This window comes from Populus alba, chromosome 2, assembly GCF_005239225.2.
Source record: "Populus alba chromosome 2, ASM523922v2, whole genome shotgun sequence".
In the NCBI taxonomy this organism is placed as follows: domain Eukaryota; kingdom Viridiplantae; phylum Streptophyta; class Magnoliopsida; order Malpighiales; family Salicaceae; genus Populus; species Populus alba.
The window spans coordinates 1,675,567-1,692,926 of NC_133285.1; the positions used below are offsets into that span (position 1 = coordinate 1,675,567).

General features: G+C 34.1%; 3 protein-coding genes across 4 annotated transcripts; 2 read left to right on the top strand and 1 right to left on the bottom strand.

Moving 5' to 3' along the window:
- Positions 1-734: 734 nt before the first annotated feature.
- LOC118052713 (putative HVA22-like protein g) lies at positions 735-3,361 on the bottom strand. Of its 2 annotated transcripts, XM_035063730.2 has the most exons (7): positions 3,062-3,361; positions 2,552-2,592; positions 2,351-2,449; positions 2,209-2,265; positions 2,058-2,121; positions 1,758-1,967; positions 735-1,399 (listed from the first exon to the last, which is right to left on the bottom strand). In XM_035063730.2, exons 2-7 carry the CDS (start codon positions 2,581-2,583, stop codon positions 1,001-1,003), a joined length of 861 nt encoding a protein of 286 aa, XP_034919621.1. In that variant the 5' UTR covers positions 2,584-2,592; positions 3,062-3,361; the 3' UTR covers positions 735-1,000. The 2 variants fall into 2 exon arrangements, with proteins under 2 accessions (XP_034919621.1, XP_034919622.1); XM_035063731.2 differs by lacking the exon at positions 2,552-2,592.
- Positions 3,362-10,694: 7,333 nt separating this feature from the next.
- LOC118052714 (protein SPA, chloroplastic) lies at positions 10,695-13,220 on the top strand. Its single transcript, XM_035063732.1, has 5 exons — positions 10,695-10,994; positions 11,080-11,163; positions 11,248-11,299; positions 12,331-12,487; positions 12,987-13,220. Exons 1-5 carry the CDS (start codon positions 10,830-10,832, stop codon positions 13,006-13,008), a joined length of 480 nt encoding a protein of 159 aa, XP_034919623.1. The 5' UTR covers positions 10,695-10,829; the 3' UTR covers positions 13,009-13,220.
- Positions 13,221-14,286: 1,066 nt separating this feature from the next.
- On the top strand, positions 14,287-16,945 carry LOC118052715 (probable diphthine methyl ester synthase). The gene is made up of 6 exons (XM_035063733.2): positions 14,287-14,646; positions 14,740-14,864; positions 14,961-15,190; positions 15,807-15,846; positions 15,928-16,028; positions 16,396-16,945. Exons 1-6 carry the CDS (start codon positions 14,497-14,499, stop codon positions 16,584-16,586), a joined length of 837 nt encoding a protein of 278 aa, XP_034919624.1. The 5' UTR covers positions 14,287-14,496; the 3' UTR covers positions 16,587-16,945.
- The last annotated feature ends 415 nt before the right edge of the window (positions 16,946-17,360 follow it).

A 17,360-nucleotide genomic window follows, 5' to 3' on the forward strand; every position in this document is an offset into this window, starting at 1 on the left:
ACTGCAGGCATTACCTAACAAGGAACTATCAAAAGCTCGTTGAATAAAAATCATTAAAGCACGTAATCAAGTCCATGTTAATGCTACATTAATTGGTGTAATCACATACCCAAACAATTACAAATCGTACTATCTGCAGGTAATTACACCAATGTTGAAAAGTTTTTCACCTTGCACGATTGCCACGAGGGAGGTTAACGACCCACTTTCTCAAAACAAACCTCCGTTTTAAGGGGATAATAGGGCAACAGGCTCACATCAAGTATTCCTAATCAGTTTAGGTGTACGGGTACAATTATTTTCAATAAGCTTCGGAGTACGAGTCAGTGGCAAGTTAAAATTTTGCTTTCCTGTTTTGGCAGGGAAAGTTAAATTTATGCCAGTTCTTTCCTTTACCCTTTAAAAATGAAAGATCCCCCTAAACTTTCGAGGAACAGACCTTTACCTAGCTTGTTATTTTTCTCTCTTTTGGTATTAAATTGCTTGAGCTGACAGCATCATCAAATAACAGACAAGTCATCAAATACTTTAGACAAACCTAAAAAAAAAACACATCAGAACTGCAATCTTTCAATATTCTTGATGCCTTTACTTTAGGTCTAGGCTTTGTGGCACTGTGCCATCCACCAAATTTCTGCAGCGGATGCTCCACCATTAGATAAAAAAAAATCCCATCATGCCGTGTCAATTTACACTTTGATTTTCAATAACTGGTAAGCACTATACAAGCCAACTCTAAAATTTGTAACCCTATCCAATTATATTATAGAGTGCAAGTTTGGCGAGTCAGATTGTATGAGGAACCCAAGACCCTTTATTTGCCAACTTGAGTTAAAACAATTAAGCAACAAATGGAATTGGGAAACAGAAGATTACAAATTTACACCACCGTCACAGAAAAAAAAAAAGGAAAAAAATAAAAAAGATACCCATCACCGTCCACCTACTGATTAAATACTTGTGCTGGGGTCTAAAATTGGGAAAAAATTGACACCGGTCTTCAACGGTTTGTTCCAGAAAGCGTTTTCCTCAATTTGACCCGTGTATCCCGGGTTGTTTGCTCCATCAAAGTTTCTTTTGGTGTAGGGTTTTCGTTTTTGTTTTCTGAAGATGATGGCACGTCTTCAGTCTCCATTGCTTCTTCCTCGGTTGGTTTAGGTTGGCTGGAAACTTCAGATGCTGTTTGGGCATTTGAAGCTGTTGCAGGAACTGCTGCTTCAGGCACTTTAGAAGGACCTGCCTCTTCCGCTACTTCCATTTGGTGCTGACTTGAAGATGTGCTAGAAGTAGGAGATAGAGATTCTTCAGGCTCTGCTTGTGTCGTAGCTGGTTGACGGTTTGATGAAGGTTGACGGCTGGGAGCAGAAGGTTGGCGAGCCCTAGCACCTTGCTGCTGTGGCTGTAATATCGAAAGTAAAATTGGCATGAAAACTGTGACATAATGTATAACTCAAAAAGACAGCATAGATTGTTTTCAATCACCGCTCTTAAAATACAGTTTCCCATATCACTTATATGCAAGGTTCTTAAAGGACAGAAGTAAAAATTTAATTCCACATTACTGACTAGCTGCAAACTAAATACACAACAATTCATCAATTGACGCTGATAGATCATTGTCAAACCTTGAAGAAAACAACTGGATGATTGCATCAAATAAACAAGACAGCATTTTGGTCCATTTAAAAGAACCATCAAACTGTGTATTAGAAGATAATGAGCAGGAACATAAGAGTATATACTCCTAATTACACTACCTGAGCAGGGCGAGGCCTTGTTGTTGACTGTGCAGCAATGTACTGCAAAATCTCAAAAACTCTTGTCTGACCATAACTTGCTGCTCTTTGCCAATATACAAAAACCATATCTCCAGCCCTAGTCCTCAGCTCCAACAAGCTGCGATCTATTTCATTCTCATGTTTCGCAACATATGGTTTGAAGAAGGAATCGTACACATAGGAGGTTCCCTGAAACAAGGAAAGGAGGAGAAATTAATATGAAGGTAAAGATCTAAGAACATAAGAAAAACATTCTTATCAGCAATTCATAATACAAACCTTAGTTTTAGGGTACCATAAGTATATGTAAAATGCCAACTTAGCCTCACTGTACATTGGGACCCTTCAAGAAACCGAGACAGGAAAACAAAATGAACATGCCAATCGCCATTTTGAACACAAAAGCTGGGTTTAAGCAAAGAATCAATACCATGAAATAAAAGTATCTCCAATTCTCTCACAAACTGTCAAAACAGCCACCAAAATCCTGCAAACAAAGAGAAAATGAAACCACTTATAACCCTAAAAAATACATTCCACCAATTCACAAACATCAAATCACAGTAGAATACCAATACTGGCACCAAAATCGGAGTTGCTCGATCTCTGGCTTATTCAATTCGACCGTTTTGTAGCACTCATACGCTGGATAAGCATAGCCAAAAACCATCCTGCCAATACATTATACCAATTCTAATTTCGACAATAAAAAAAAACCCCTTTAAATTCAAGTAAAAAACAGAATTAATTAATCAGGTCGCCGGGAAACATACACAAGCCCTCGTGTTAGAAATGATCCAATCATTTTGTATACCTATCAAGAAAAAAAAAAAAACTAGTTTAAATCCAATGCAGAAAATATTTAATCATTCAAAATTTATTTAAAAAAAAATCAAAAAAAAAAAAAATCACATGACAACCAAACAAGCCGTTTAAGACATGTTCGTCACTAAAACTAGAGCAAACAATTGCTCAACAAACCACTAAAAAAACAAAAATCAACAAATAAAAAGTGAATCATCCCGCGAAAAATTCTATTATCTAAAACTCCACCTAGTTGCCATCAAAATCTATAGCAAAAGGCAAAAATTAGAGTTAAAATACTAAACAAACTGCAAAAATTAGAGTTAAAATACTAAACAAAAATTAGGCTAAAAGAAACCGCAGTGCCAGTAATCGGACCGAAACAAAGCTAAAAACCGCAACAACATATCTGTAGTAAAAATACGAAGAAATTCAGATAATTTTACAAGACAAATATAAGAAAATTGAATATTCAATACCTTTTTACAACGATTTTTATTATCGCGATTTTTTGTTGGCACACTAGAAAAAGAGATTTATTAACAGCAAATGAGAGTTGATAACGAGAACGGAAACGAGTGGAGAGATCGAAAAATGGAAAAGGACGTTGAGACTATTCCGTACAGAAATATCGGCGCCGCCGGTTTGCAACAGAGAACCGTTAGAGGTCGGAGTCGGGGTAAAGACAGATGAAAAATTAAAAGGGAAGCTAGAGAGAGATAGAGCAGCTGAGGCTCTCTTATGTGTCGTTTCTTTAAAATTTCTGTTCCTTTTAATTTTGGCTTTTGAGCTCCGCAATTTAAAGAGAGATGTTTTCCTGTGTGCGAGAGCACGAGGATGATGTGACTGCTAGGGATTAGTCACCGTTAAAATGTTAACGACGGGTTACGCGCTGTAGAATTTGTGAGGTTTTAACAAGTGTAAAGTGTTGCTGCTGTATGTTATCGCTTCCCATTTAAATCTGAAACTGACGTGTAAATTTTTTTTGTTAGAACGGCAAGACTGTCACCTGCGGGTGTTCTAGCAAGACGTGCGGTAAACTTTCATCAATATTTCACTTTGACCTCTTTAATGTAAATTTTCTGATATGATCCCTATGATTTGAAAAGGGCCTCGTATTCTATATAGTGGTCTAGTATCTTAAGAGTTTTGCAGGACATCGTCACGTGTATGGATACGAGTGAAGCCAAGGGGTGTGGATGGAGTTGCCATACAGATAAAGTTGTTAAAAAAATAAGTTATCAGTAATATTTGTTTTATTTAATCTGACTTTGTTATATATCCAAGGTCATATAATATATATTATATATAACAATGGGTTAAAAAAATTAAAAAATACATATTACATATTGAGTGATGAATTAAAACTTTTAAAACATCGTTAACATAACTCAATTCGTGTGCTTCTTTAATTATTTTTTTCATGTTTTATGTTTTATTTATTTTGGTAATTGATTCTTGTATTTTAATTGGTTGATATAGTTGATAAATTAATTTTAAATTATCTATCATATGCCTAAATCACGAATATTTATAGTGTATAAAAAATATCATTCAGTTTAGTATATTTATTCTACTCGAGTAAAAAAATAATTCAAGTTTATAATTTGTAAAATATTAAAAATTAGGTTTGATATAAGTATATGTATATGACCTATATATTGTAATTTTAAATCTCTCATTGTATATTGACTGGGTGGAAAAGGTAAGAAATGTTTTAGAAATAATGAGAAGTGATTTTGTGTAAGGCTATCTTATATGAAAACATGAGGTTTTAACTATAAAAATTGGCATCCTTCAAGTTTCTATCATTTATTTATTTAGCGGCAAGGTACAAACCCAAAGCTTATGGAAAATTACAGTATTGGCACTAAGGATTTTTATTTATGAAACCGAAATGGAATATGTATGAACTTACAGGGACTGAAATATAGTCTACCCATTGCTAAATATGCGTACCATGATTTTACCATCGAGCCCTTGATTCAGGAGTCTTTAGCCACGAGGCATCTGCTTCTGGATATGTACCATTCTGTCTAATCAGGAATCACGTGACCTAAGAGAGTCATTAGCGAGTGATGTTATCATCGCCGTGGATAAAGGTGTGAAAGAGAATAAAATTGCCGAATAACCAGTGAAGTATCTAATCGACAAAGCCTCTACGGATAAGCTGCAAAAAGATAAATAAATAAATGCTGAGCGTTTTGTAATTATTGATTTTTAAAGTTTTTTTTTAAGAAATATATTAAAAAAATATATTTTTTAAAAAAATTATTTTTTTGATGCTAACCTATTAAAATGATATAAAAAAATTTAAAAAAAAAAAAAAAAAAAAAAATATCTTTTTAAAATAAATATTTTTAAAACACAAAAATAAATAAGTTTTTACTTTGTGAGAAAGCTTGGTTATAAAAACTTTACTAGTTGATGGGTTATCAAAGATTTAAAATGTGTTTAAAAGCATGGTAACAGTTGTTTTTTAAAATATTTTTATTTAAAAATATATTAAAAAAATATTTTTAAAAAAAATTATTTTTGATATCGGTACATCAAAATAATTTAAAAACACTAAAAATTTATTAATTTGAAATGAAAAAAAAATTTCAAAATCTTTTTTAAAATATAAAAAAAAAATAGGTCTTAGCAGTGTTTTGAATGGTAGCATAGAAAGAAAGAAATAATTTGAAGCTTTTTAAAGAAGAGATTAAAAATCAATATTAAACCATAATAACAAATAATATATTAACCACTTTGGATTAAAAATAATTAATAATAAAAAATTAGCCCGGCTTGATTCAATCAAATACGCTGATGAACTCACAAAACAAGTGATTAAAGGTAAAACTCGTCGATTTTTTTAAAAAAAATATCAAAAATATATTATTTTTTTATTTCAAATAAAATTGTATCGATCTACTATCACCCTCTCAGCCCGGATTTTATAACCATTGCAGAAAGATATTGAAATTACAGAGGGGGCTCTATGGGAATAACGTTAGGCTCCCCTGATATTTTAAAAATGCTACTGTGCCCTCCTTTTTTGGAGACGAATGTTCAATTCAGTCCTATCCATCTCACTCTTTGCTTTCCCATTACTCTCACCCACCAAAAATGCTAAAGTGGATTACATCCTCTGAAGAATCTTGGTGTATTTTAATAAGATATGCCACGTCAGCTTTAAAGCTGAACATGTACAGCACAATCCTACCTTTTCTATTCTTTATTGATCGCTGATAGAAATATCACAAAATTACACCATCTCATGGGTTTATGTTAGAATTTCTTGCTAATAGAGCAATTTCGCCACTTTAATTTACCTGTAGATCATCGATTTTTACAAGGGACTAGTTACATGATGCCGCGGGTCAATTTTTTACATAAAAAATATTAAAAAAAACTAAAATCTAAATGCACACTTAGATTTGACTGCAACGCCTAACCCAAACGTAATATTTAGAAAGACTCAAGTTTAAGTGGGTCTGACTGTGATTAGTCTTGGATATGAGTCTAGCTGCAAAGTTGTGTCCTTAAATAGATTAATTAAAAAAAAAACAAAGAAAAAAAACTGAAAAAAAAATCTGAATTAACTGGGTTATCAAACTTGAGATTCATGTCATGAAAGTCCGATAGAAGGCATCAACATTTTCACCGTAGACTGTACTGTGCAGTTCATAGTAAAAGGCATAAAAAAAAAACAAAAAATAATAATTAAAGGCATGCCTTTTCACCGTGAACTACGAAAGAACAAAACTAATGAGATCTGAATCAACTGGGTTAACCCGTTAAACCTGGGATCCGTGTCATGAAAGTCTAATAATTAAACACAAAAAAATTATTTAAAAAACTGAATAATTACGAAAAGATAAGGCATCAGCTTTTTCACTGTGGATGGCATTGTGCAGTCCACAGTCAAAACAAAGGCATACGCCGCGAGTTATTTTTTTTTTCTTGGATCTAAGAGTGTTATGTCTTTCTGCAGATATAGCCAAGAGCCTTTGGTTTAACTACAACGCTTGGAGTAATATTTATAATAATTAAACTGGTTTAAGTGAGTCTGATTGTAACACCAGACTCAAGAGCCTTGACTGGTTGCAAGGTCATATTATAAAAGCCTGAATTAACAACCTTTCAAACCAGGATAACCCGTCAAACCTTAGATTCACATTATGCTAAATAGAAAAAAAAATTGACGGGTTAACCTGTCAAGTTTGGAATACGTGTCATGAAAGTCCCTAGGCCATTTGTCGCCATTTATTTTTTCAGGCCAACTTTAGATTTTTTTCTATGGCCCATTCATGAGTATTATTGTTTGTTTTTTAAAAATATTTATTTATTTAAAAATATATTAATATTTTTATTTTTTTATTTTTTTAATATCAACAAATAAAATAAAAAAAAAACTAAAATAATATTAATTTAATATTTTTTTTCAAATTAAACATATTTTTTTATATCTAAATATAATTTCAAAACTGCCGCTGCTGCATCTTGGTCACAAGTTTGACTTGTCTACTCTTTTTTTTTTTTCTTTTTTTTCCAGTATGATTGTTGAGTGACAATTAATGCGTTGTATCTACCATGAAACTTTATTAGCATCGAATTTCTTTTCAAGATTCTCTGTAAAGAAAATTTTCTAGCAGCTGCTTGTGATTTTTTCACAGAGGACAGCCCTTTTTATCCTTCTTTTCCCTTTTTTAATTAAATAACTTTTATGTGATCTTTTTCCCTTTTTATCCACTCACTTGTTGGTTTTTTGTATATCCTTTAACTAAAAGTTTGATAATTACATTTTTTTATTGATTAAAAAAATATTATTTAACAATTATATAGTAACAAAAACTTTCTTAACGAAAACTTGAAATGCAACCTGTTTTTTCATTAATTTTATTTATGATTTAAAACCTTTTTATTTACAAAACAATATAACAACAATTCTCTTACAAGATGTCCTGGATAGAAAAAAGATATATTTCAATTTGATGTTAATATAAAATATAAAGACTTATATATTGTAAAAGACTAAAACAATAAAAAAACATTAGCAATGAATTGTTACATCTCATGGTAAAATAAATGTGTCATCCACCAATAACCAGAGGTTTTAATGACAGTATGATGCTGTGAATCTTGACTTGACATTCATTAATGAGCTAATTAAAAAGCACCGTCATCTAATTAAAGATAGCCCGGATCAGTTTTCTTCAATATTTGACCTATATCCTCTAAGGCTCCCGGCATATGGCTTTTCCTCTGTTACTTTTACATGGAAATCATGATCACGATCCCTGTATTCGTCTCTAGCTGGTTCCTATCTTTTCAGCTTCAAGCCGTCACTGTACTGAAACGTGCTTACCGTTTACCGGTCACGGAGCAGATATCGATCATTTACATGCCCAGGTGGGTAGGCTAGCCAGTGCCCGTTCATGTTAATCACCTATCAAGGCCACATGGTCCAGTTGGACCTGAGGTACTATGCTCCTTTAGCCAGGAACTGAGCATGTTAATCACCTATCAAGGCCACATGGTCCAGTCGGACTTGAGGTGCCATGCTCCTTTAGCCAGGAACTGAGCATGCTAGTCACCTATCGTGGCCGCATGGTCCAGTCGGACTCGAGGTACCATGCTCCTTTAGCCAGAAACTGAGTGGGAAGCCTCTGCTGTAATGTTCATTGATCAATACAGTTGACACCAAATGAATTCTTGCCTAAAACAGTACTGTAAAGGAAACATGTAAAGCTTTTGAAATTGGTCCTCATCTTTGACAGTGCTTCCATCCTCAAGACATGGATTGTACTGTGTCGACTACAAGCAAATCAAAAGCAGCAACTCAAAAAAGAAGCCATTATTGAGTAGAGGGGCGGATGAAAAGCCAAATGGGACCTAGAGGAAAGGGAAACCAAGGGGAAAAAGGAAGCATGTGCGTAGGGAAACTTCCACAGCCTTGGATTCCAAAGGGTACGATGCCATAGAACCTTATTCAACATCATGGCCACTCTCATGCGCGTCTAATTATATCCGTTTGGCTGTATCTAACTCCTATTTTTTAAATTGTTTTTAAATTAATATAATGAATGCTTTGTGTCTGCTTAGCATGTCTAGCAAGTGTTGAAATAAGGAAGAAATGAATTTAGTAGATTCATCACCCACTAGATTGTGAGCACGTAGCAATACTTAGCCATGATTATTCTTGGTTACCTCAACTCCATGCCAATCAAGGTCAAAATAAGCCGACCCCTTGTCTCTAATCTCTGGGCATTGGCCAAGGGATCGCCACCTATCTCCCCGTAAAGTGCTTGACAACTACTCCGGTCAAGCACGCAAGGCTATGTTAAAGAAACCATACTCAAGTGCAAGTGAAAAATTGTGAGAAATTACTACATTTAAATTAAATCAATCAATTACAATACAAGAATTCGCTTGAGCAACTAGTAATAAAACTAGAATTCACTACACCGATGATACAGGCTTATGCAACATGAATCCAATCCATATAATATTTTTTTCCCATTGATCCGTCGCTATCCGAGAAGATAAGAGTAGTCAATATTTAGATTTTTTATTTGATAATTTCATATGCAAACAAAAAAAATTGTTGAGATGGGATTTGAGAGTGAAGGATAGCCTTTTATATTATATTTATATAAGTATAGTTGTTAGAACCGATTCAGGCATTCAAGAACTAACCCAAAAGGAAAAAAATATGGGTTATTGGATTACATTATTAACTCATGGGTTATTAAATTAATTTACAGATTATTGAATCAATTTTTTTTAAAAAAAATTTTTTTTATATGGTTTGGATAAACCTTGTATATCAAATTTCTTAGATTAATTCATTGTTTGAGTCTGGGTTTAACATCATTGATGTAATATTTAAAATTGTGGTAGCGGTGGCAGTTCAAATTATTTTTCACTTAAAAATTTATTAAAATAATTTTTTTTTTTTTTTATATTAGCACATTCAAACAATTTAAAAACATAAAAAAATATATTTTAAATAAAAAAAAATTCAAAATTTAAAGGAACCAGTTTACACCGTTGTTCCAAAGATAATAAATGCCTTGTTGCATCCCCAAGCAATTAAAAAAATAAAAGAACCTTCGTCATCCAATCGAGTTGCAAGCATAGTTATCAAACCCGGCTTGTGGGTTGACCCGGCTAAGACGCCGGATCCCGGGTTTTATGGATCAACCTAAAAATTTTTTTAAAAAAAATATATTTAAAGTTTCAATATTTCATATGAAAAAATTAAGTAAAAATTCATATAAATATAGGCTTATACATGTTGTAAACAATGAAATTTAAAAGAATATTTTTAATAAAGTTTTTTATTCTATATTAAAAATATATTATGTTATACTTTTAAGTTGAAGTATTTAAACCATAACTTTTTAGTTGAAGTATTGAAAATATACTAAAGGGCTTCTCGCATTGAAAAAATATTTTTTTTTTTAAAACATAGAGTATATATACTAAAAGGTTTCAAATTTCATATTAAAAAAACATAACTTTTTTTTTTTCTAAAAACATAAAATACATATACTGAAGGATTTCAAATCCCATATTAAAAAAGTAAAACACTATTTCTAATATTTATATAATAAGCTTTAAATGTGTATTAATAACCAACTAAAAAATATATATAAAAAAGGGAATAGAAGAAAAATCATATTTGAAAAAAAAAAACAACACTGGATCAGTCCTAGGATTATCCCTGGTCATGAGTTGACCCACCAGATTAACTAGATTTAGCCAGGTTGGTGCACCGACTGATTTTTTAACAAATTTAAACTGATTCAGCTATAAAGTCTATTAAATCCTAAGTTAACTTTCCACATCGATCCGGATTTAATATTGCAAGATTGCCATGACTAATTGCCTAAACTTTGGATTTGAAATACATTTATTTGAATCACAGAGGGTTTGGGCCGTTGCGCCCTTGCAACGACTTGAGCTTGAGCATAACTGATAAGCATATGGGCTCCGAGAGACAGTCCATGACAATCCATAATAAAGAAAACAAAAACAAGATTCATCATCCATAGAATGAACGCCACGTGGACGCATTGTTCTTGATAGGAAAAAACTCAACGAAACACCCACTCACAACTGTCTGGCTGATGATGCTTGAAGCAGTCCCCACATATCCAAAAATTTCCCCAGAAGCGCCCGTCAGGCTTCAATTGTTGAAACTCTAGCATCAACAGAGGCAGTCCCTTGAAATTTGGAGAGAGCAGAAAATAAGAAATGCCAGTAGCGCCTTCCATCCCTCGTCTTCACTCACCATTTCTATGCTGCCCTCTTAACAATATTTCTTCTTCACTGTCATCCTTCAAGTCCGCGAGACATCATCATCAACGGTCACCAGTGTCTTATCCATGCATCAGAGCTATTGATCTCGATCAGAACACGGTTCTTTCTCTATCTTTACTTGCTCTTAGTGTTTCTGCATGTAATGTTGTTGTGAAGAGTGTTAATTCTTAAAGAACAAAACCAGATAGTTGCAATTTCGGTCGGGGTCGTGAGCATTGCTGTTGGGATAGGAATTCCTGTTTTCTACGAATCCCAGATTGATAATGCTGTAAGTTAGTCTTTTTAGTGTCGGGAGTTCAGCATTATACTATTTTTCAGACGTTAAGCTGTGATTGTTTTGTTCATGTTGCAGGCAAAGCGAGATAATACCCAGCCGTGTTTCCCTTGCAATGGCAGCGGTGCTCGTAAGTAACACTGAACTAAAACTGAGCTATTCATTATTCTGTGAGCTAGTGCGTGTTTGTAATTACTGTAAATCATCAGGAGGTAACCACTGCTGGAGTATCAGACTTAAATAACGATATTATATATATGAATTCAATGATGGACTGTGAATTTAAGGTTCTACATTGTTATAAGCATGCCTTGAATGTCGATTGTATAGACTTCGATAGTTTAGTTGGGGTCCCAACAAAAGATTCAAGGCATGTGGTATTGGTGGTTCTTACGCTCCCCTTACCTGCAATCTATCAAATGTATTGGGTTCCAAGATCTTCACTGGTCTTAATGGCTCCGTTATTATACTAAATTTGATAATTTAGTTTCGATTCCATCTAATCTCAACTCAATGTATTAAATATTGTTTATTTATTTCATATGGGATCGGTGGTTTTACCACGTTGGTGCTATAGATTCATATCGCAAATGTGTGCACTTTGGTTGTTTTTTGTACATGTCCTCTTCTATTTCCACTCCCTGCATAACCCCATTAGTAGCAATCTGTGAGGGGCACCGGCATGTTTTAGGACGAAGATTTGGATTTCCTGAACTGTATCCCCTGCAAACTGCACACATTTATACCATTTTTAGTATCACGATTTAGAGCATCATTAATGGTGGCAACTGCTAGCTGGTGAACTTAGTGGTCACAAGATTGGCTTCTAAAATGATTTAATCCAATCCATCAGTGATCTTGGTTTCAGCATCCTCTCCTTCCCAGTAGTTTTCCACACATTATTTAACTAATGTACTAGATTTCCTTTTGAAATATGTAGGCATAGATCTTAACACGCAAATTCATGATCTAGTTTACAAGAGAAGGGAAGGAGAGTTGCTGGATTTTAAAGAGTATATGTTGTAGGAACGTCATTTCTCAGCAAGAAAAACGAAATGAGACGAGACTGGAGGCATAACTGAATTTGGATGATGATATGAGATGATATTGCCATGTTGAAATTCTGATGGCTGCTCTTCGTAATTGGATTGCTTTCTGCAGAAAAATGTAGATTTTGCTTGGGAACTGGCTCAGTGACAGTGGAGCTAGGTGGGGATGAAAAAGAAGTCTCTAGATGCATCAATTGCGACGGTCTTGGTTCTTTGACTTGCACAACATGTCAAGGCAGTGGCATTCAACCCCGGTATCTAGATCGCAGGTACGATTCTATAATCAGGTCTTGATAAGCACAAAAAATAACTAACGGCTCATGCATTGTATACTTAGATTACACTAATTAATCCCATCCTCATCAGCAAGGAAAAATCAAACATGGTGGATTGCTTTTATTAAATTCTATGTTGGATGGAAATGACAATAAAATTGTGTCTAAACCATAGTCATAAGACCTGCTCCGACAATCGAATCGGTCCAATACTAGAATGGTCTAGGAATCGGGTCAGGCGGGTTGATCCACGAGTCAGTGTATCAACTCAAGCTTCGACTTTTCTTAAAAAACAAGCTTGGCCTGGGGAAAGCATTGGTCAATGGAGGCCGCACAGGTCTTCTAGCTAGGTGATGCTATATAAGTCAGTAATGCGGGTCTTAATTTTGGGAAAGGATTTTATCTGCATTCATCAGATGCAACTTCAGGGAAGAAGGGATGTTGAAAGTCTTAACTATGTCACTAACAAAATTGTGTGTTTTCCTTTGAACAGAGAATTCAAGGATGATGATTGAAACTTTGAAGAAGGCATGGTTTTGAAGTCGATCCGATCAACTTGTAATAAGAAAGACACGATCATCAACACTCTTTTTTGTATTAACACCTTCAGATTCCATCCTTTCTTTCTCCATCCTTGATCCAATGTAAACAAGCTCAGCATGTGGAAATTCAGGCGGTATTATGAATACTGGAAAAAAAAAATTGAGAAGCAGGGGTGTTCTTGTTATGATATTTGTAAGCAATAGAACAGTACAGAAGAACGCGAGGAGAGGTCACAAGCAGTCGGATAATTTTTTTTTCCAAAAAAAAAAAGCAGCCTCTTCCAACGTGTTTCTTGACCCAAAAAAATCTTAATATTAAATAGAAAAGTTTATCCATGTATTTAATCGAGAATCATCTAAACACTAAATTAAAAAAAATTAAAAAATAGATATAAATTAGAATATTTAATCTGGATCATTTTTTTATTTATATTTAATAACTTTGTTTATTAGAATTAGAATTTTATTTAATTAAACAATAATAAAAATAGCTACACACAAAAAAAAATTAAATTAAATAAAAAAATTTAATGAAAATTATACATATTAGAAAAAAATGTGTTATCATTTTATATAAAAACCAAGTAAAAACTAAATGATATTTAACTAAATACTAAATTCAAAAATTGAGAGATACATGTGGCTATATATATATATGATCCCAAAACATGAGCCATAAACTAGATTGTATTTTATAACTTTGTTTAGTGTTACAAAATTTTTTATTTAATAAAATGATAATAAAATAAAACATGAGAAAAACTAATGAATAAAATAAAAAAATTTAAATAGAGCTATACAAAAAGAATACTTCTAATATTAAAAAAAAGTTAAAATCTTACCCATAACCTAAGTAAAAATTTAATCATATTATATTAAAAAAATCATAAAAATATGTGAAATTAAAAACAAATTCAATAAAAAATTCCATAAAAAACCCAAGAATAATGGAAATGGAAGGAAAAGAATAAAAACAAAAAAACAAAAAGGGTTCATGCAGGCGGGCCTGCCCTGGGTAGCCCATCAATCCTGGTCTAAGAAAAGTCTAAAATCGTGGACCCTCATATCAGGCCGGAGGGCCTGGGCTGGGTTTATTTTTTCTTTTCTTTTCAAGGGGCGGTATACATTGTGGATTTAAATAGTATGATTATTGTTGTGCCCTTGGTTCAGTCAAAAAGCGTAGCTATTTTGAGAGGGTGTTTTGGGTTTTGTGCGTTTCTCATTCTGGGTTTTAGCCCTGGCACCTGTTTTCCCACCCCCTTCTCTTTCATTAATCTCAAGCCCTTCCCTTCACTGCTTCCCCTCTCTTTTTTTCTCTCCTGGCTTGCGGTGATTGTTAGATTTCTAGGGTTTACAGTATCCCTAACTCACTTCTCTCTTTTATTTTCCTAAACTGCTGGCACCTACTTAGCAGAAACGAAGGAACTAGGGTTTAAGCAAGAGCGATACAGAGAGGGAGAGATGCTGTACTTGATAGGTCTGGGTTTAGGTGACGAGAAGGACATCACGTTGAGAGGACTAGAAGCAGTGAAGAAGTGTGAGAAAGTTTACATGGAAGCGTACACTTCTCTTCTTTCCTTTGGTCTCTCGACTGATGGACTCTCCACTCTGGTAATTACTCTTTTTTTTCATTTAAACTCTGAATTAATACTGTTTTAGTTAATAATCTATAAAATATGCATCTGGGACGAATTGGATTTGCAGGAAAAGTTGTATGGGAAACTCATTACCGTTGCAGATAGAGAGATGGTAGAAGAGAAAGTAGACAGTGTGTTGTCTGAAGCTACTTCATTTGACGTGGCTTTTCTTGTTGTTGGAGATCCTTTTGGGTAAGTCCCTGTTGGTTTTTCGTTTCAATTTCGTTTTCTATGATTGCAAAGCGTGTATTTTGGCTCAATTATTTATTTATTTATTTGGAAACGCAGGGCTACAACTCACACTGATCTTGTTGTTCGAGCTAAGGAATTAGGGGTTGAGGTCAAAGTGATACATAATGCATCGGTGATGAATGCTGTTGGGATTTGTGGGTTGCAATTGTATCGATATGGAGAGACAATTTCAATTCCGTTTTTTACAGATACATGGAAACCTGATAGCTTTTATGAGAAGATACAAAGAAATCGTGAGCTTGGGTTGCATACTCTTTGTCTATTAGGTGAGAATTTCTTTTCTCACACACCAATTTTTTAGGCAGCAGAACTGATAAATGCAACCTGGTAAATTCTGAGTTGTTGCAAATGCATACAATGGAATTCTATACTATACAGGCGTAACTCTAGTTATTCAACAATAGGGTTCGTGACCTCTGCATTATGCAGACTTTAACTTGGTCTGACGTTTTGTTTCCCAACCTCGGTGATAAATTGCAAGTCTTGGTTCACTTTATCTTTTTTTTTGTCAATTGGCTTTGCAGCACTAATAAGAATTGCGTATCTTGGAATGCGAATTTAAAGGATCATCTATTCTATGTAATCAGGGGCTGAGCCTCCCTGCCCCCTCAGTTATGTATAGGAGTCACTTTTGTTGAGCTATCATCTATTGACATAATATTCCAATTTTCATACATAATTGTTCCAATATCCATAAGGACCATTTCTTTTTTGTTATTTTATGACCAGAAATTCCACCTTTTACTTGTCAAAAAAATAAATAAAAAGAGCGCTAGTTGTTGAAAATTCTGGTTGTTTATCCTGTAACCTTGCAAAAGCTTCCTATTTTATATGCTGTCAAACTAGAAAAATTTGATCTATGCGTATTTGTCTGCTTTGCAGATATAAAAGTGAAGGAACCTACATGGGAATCCTTGTGCAGGTCTGTGCAGGCTAATGGCTAGTTTATCCTCTACGTTTGTGTTATTTCTAGACTGACAATCACTTTTCACCAATGGCTCAGAGGAAAGAAGCTATATGAACCACCAAGATTCATGACCATAAATACTGCGATTGAGCAACTCTTGGAGATTGAGCAAAACTGTGGAGACCGTGGAGAATCTGGTGAGGCTCACAATTATTAACTATTTTTCAGGATTGAGGGATTTGCAAAATCATATTCTTTGTTTATTGACTTCATATTGTGCTAACTTTTATCCTCTCTAACAGTAAATAGCTTAGGAGAGTGTTTTACACGCATATATCACCATAGATCTCGGATTCTGGACTGTGCCTGGCGTATAATGCAAGCATGACCTGTCATTTTCCTCCAGCCTAACACGTTATCCCATGGATATCATTTTTCTTTTCTTGTTGCATCTTGATCTTCAAGCTTTTGTGAAATCCTGTTTCTCAACATTTTTAGGCTTGTGGAGAAGAATCTGAATCATTTTGTACTAAGAATTACACTTTTGTCATTCATGAATTGCAGCATACAATGAAGACACCAATTGTGTTGGGCTTGCTCGGCTTGGAAGCGAAGATCAGAAGATAGTTGCTGGCACAATGAGGCAACTTCTGGCAGTTGATTTTGGGGCGCCCCTGCACTGCCTTGTAATAGCAGGCACTACTCATCCAATAGAAGAAGAAATGCTGAATATGTACAAGCTTAAAGGAGTATAGACCACAAAGATCAGAGGACTGCATGATTTGCAGGTCGTATTTCCTTTTGGTTTTGTTTTACTCGTGGAAAGATAAAATGGTTGATATGATTGAACTAAAGGTTTTTCGCCTTTATATAGGCTACATGCAAGATAAAAAGTATTGTCTAGTTTGGCCTGCTCAGAGGATGCAAGTAGAGTCCATTCCTTGATGTTGTAACCTACACTCAATCTTTTGTTTTACGTCTTTATTTAGCTGCAAATCTTTGGTTGCTGCTGAGGTGAAAATATCTTTCGGTTAAGTTATGTCTGTGCAATGGAGCCAACTGTACATTTGTATTGGTTTATTAGTAAGAGCCACTGTACCATCAGTATATGCCATGCCCTTTTTTTTGCGCCCCCCCCCCCCCCACATGCATGGATTTTGAGTTTGTGTTTCATGTTAAATGAAATGAATAAAATGAAAGGGAATTGGATGGGGCAGAAAGCAGAAATGTGGTCGTTTCCCCAGGTTTACCAGCATGAGTTTAGCCTCGCCCGGGTATATCATTTTTTATAATAATTATTGCATAATTAAGTAGAAATTTTCACTGTAACACAAAACATATTTTATTGTGGATTGTTATAATGAAATTATTATTTTGCCCCTGAGCGGAGAAAAAATGTGTCTTTGCGATGATGATTATTTAGTCATGACTAATAAAGATTGTTTGGAGACATATTATTGACGAAATATGATTTAGTCCTTTTATAAACTTTGAAATGGAATATGATTTTACCCGAGTTAACAATTTGT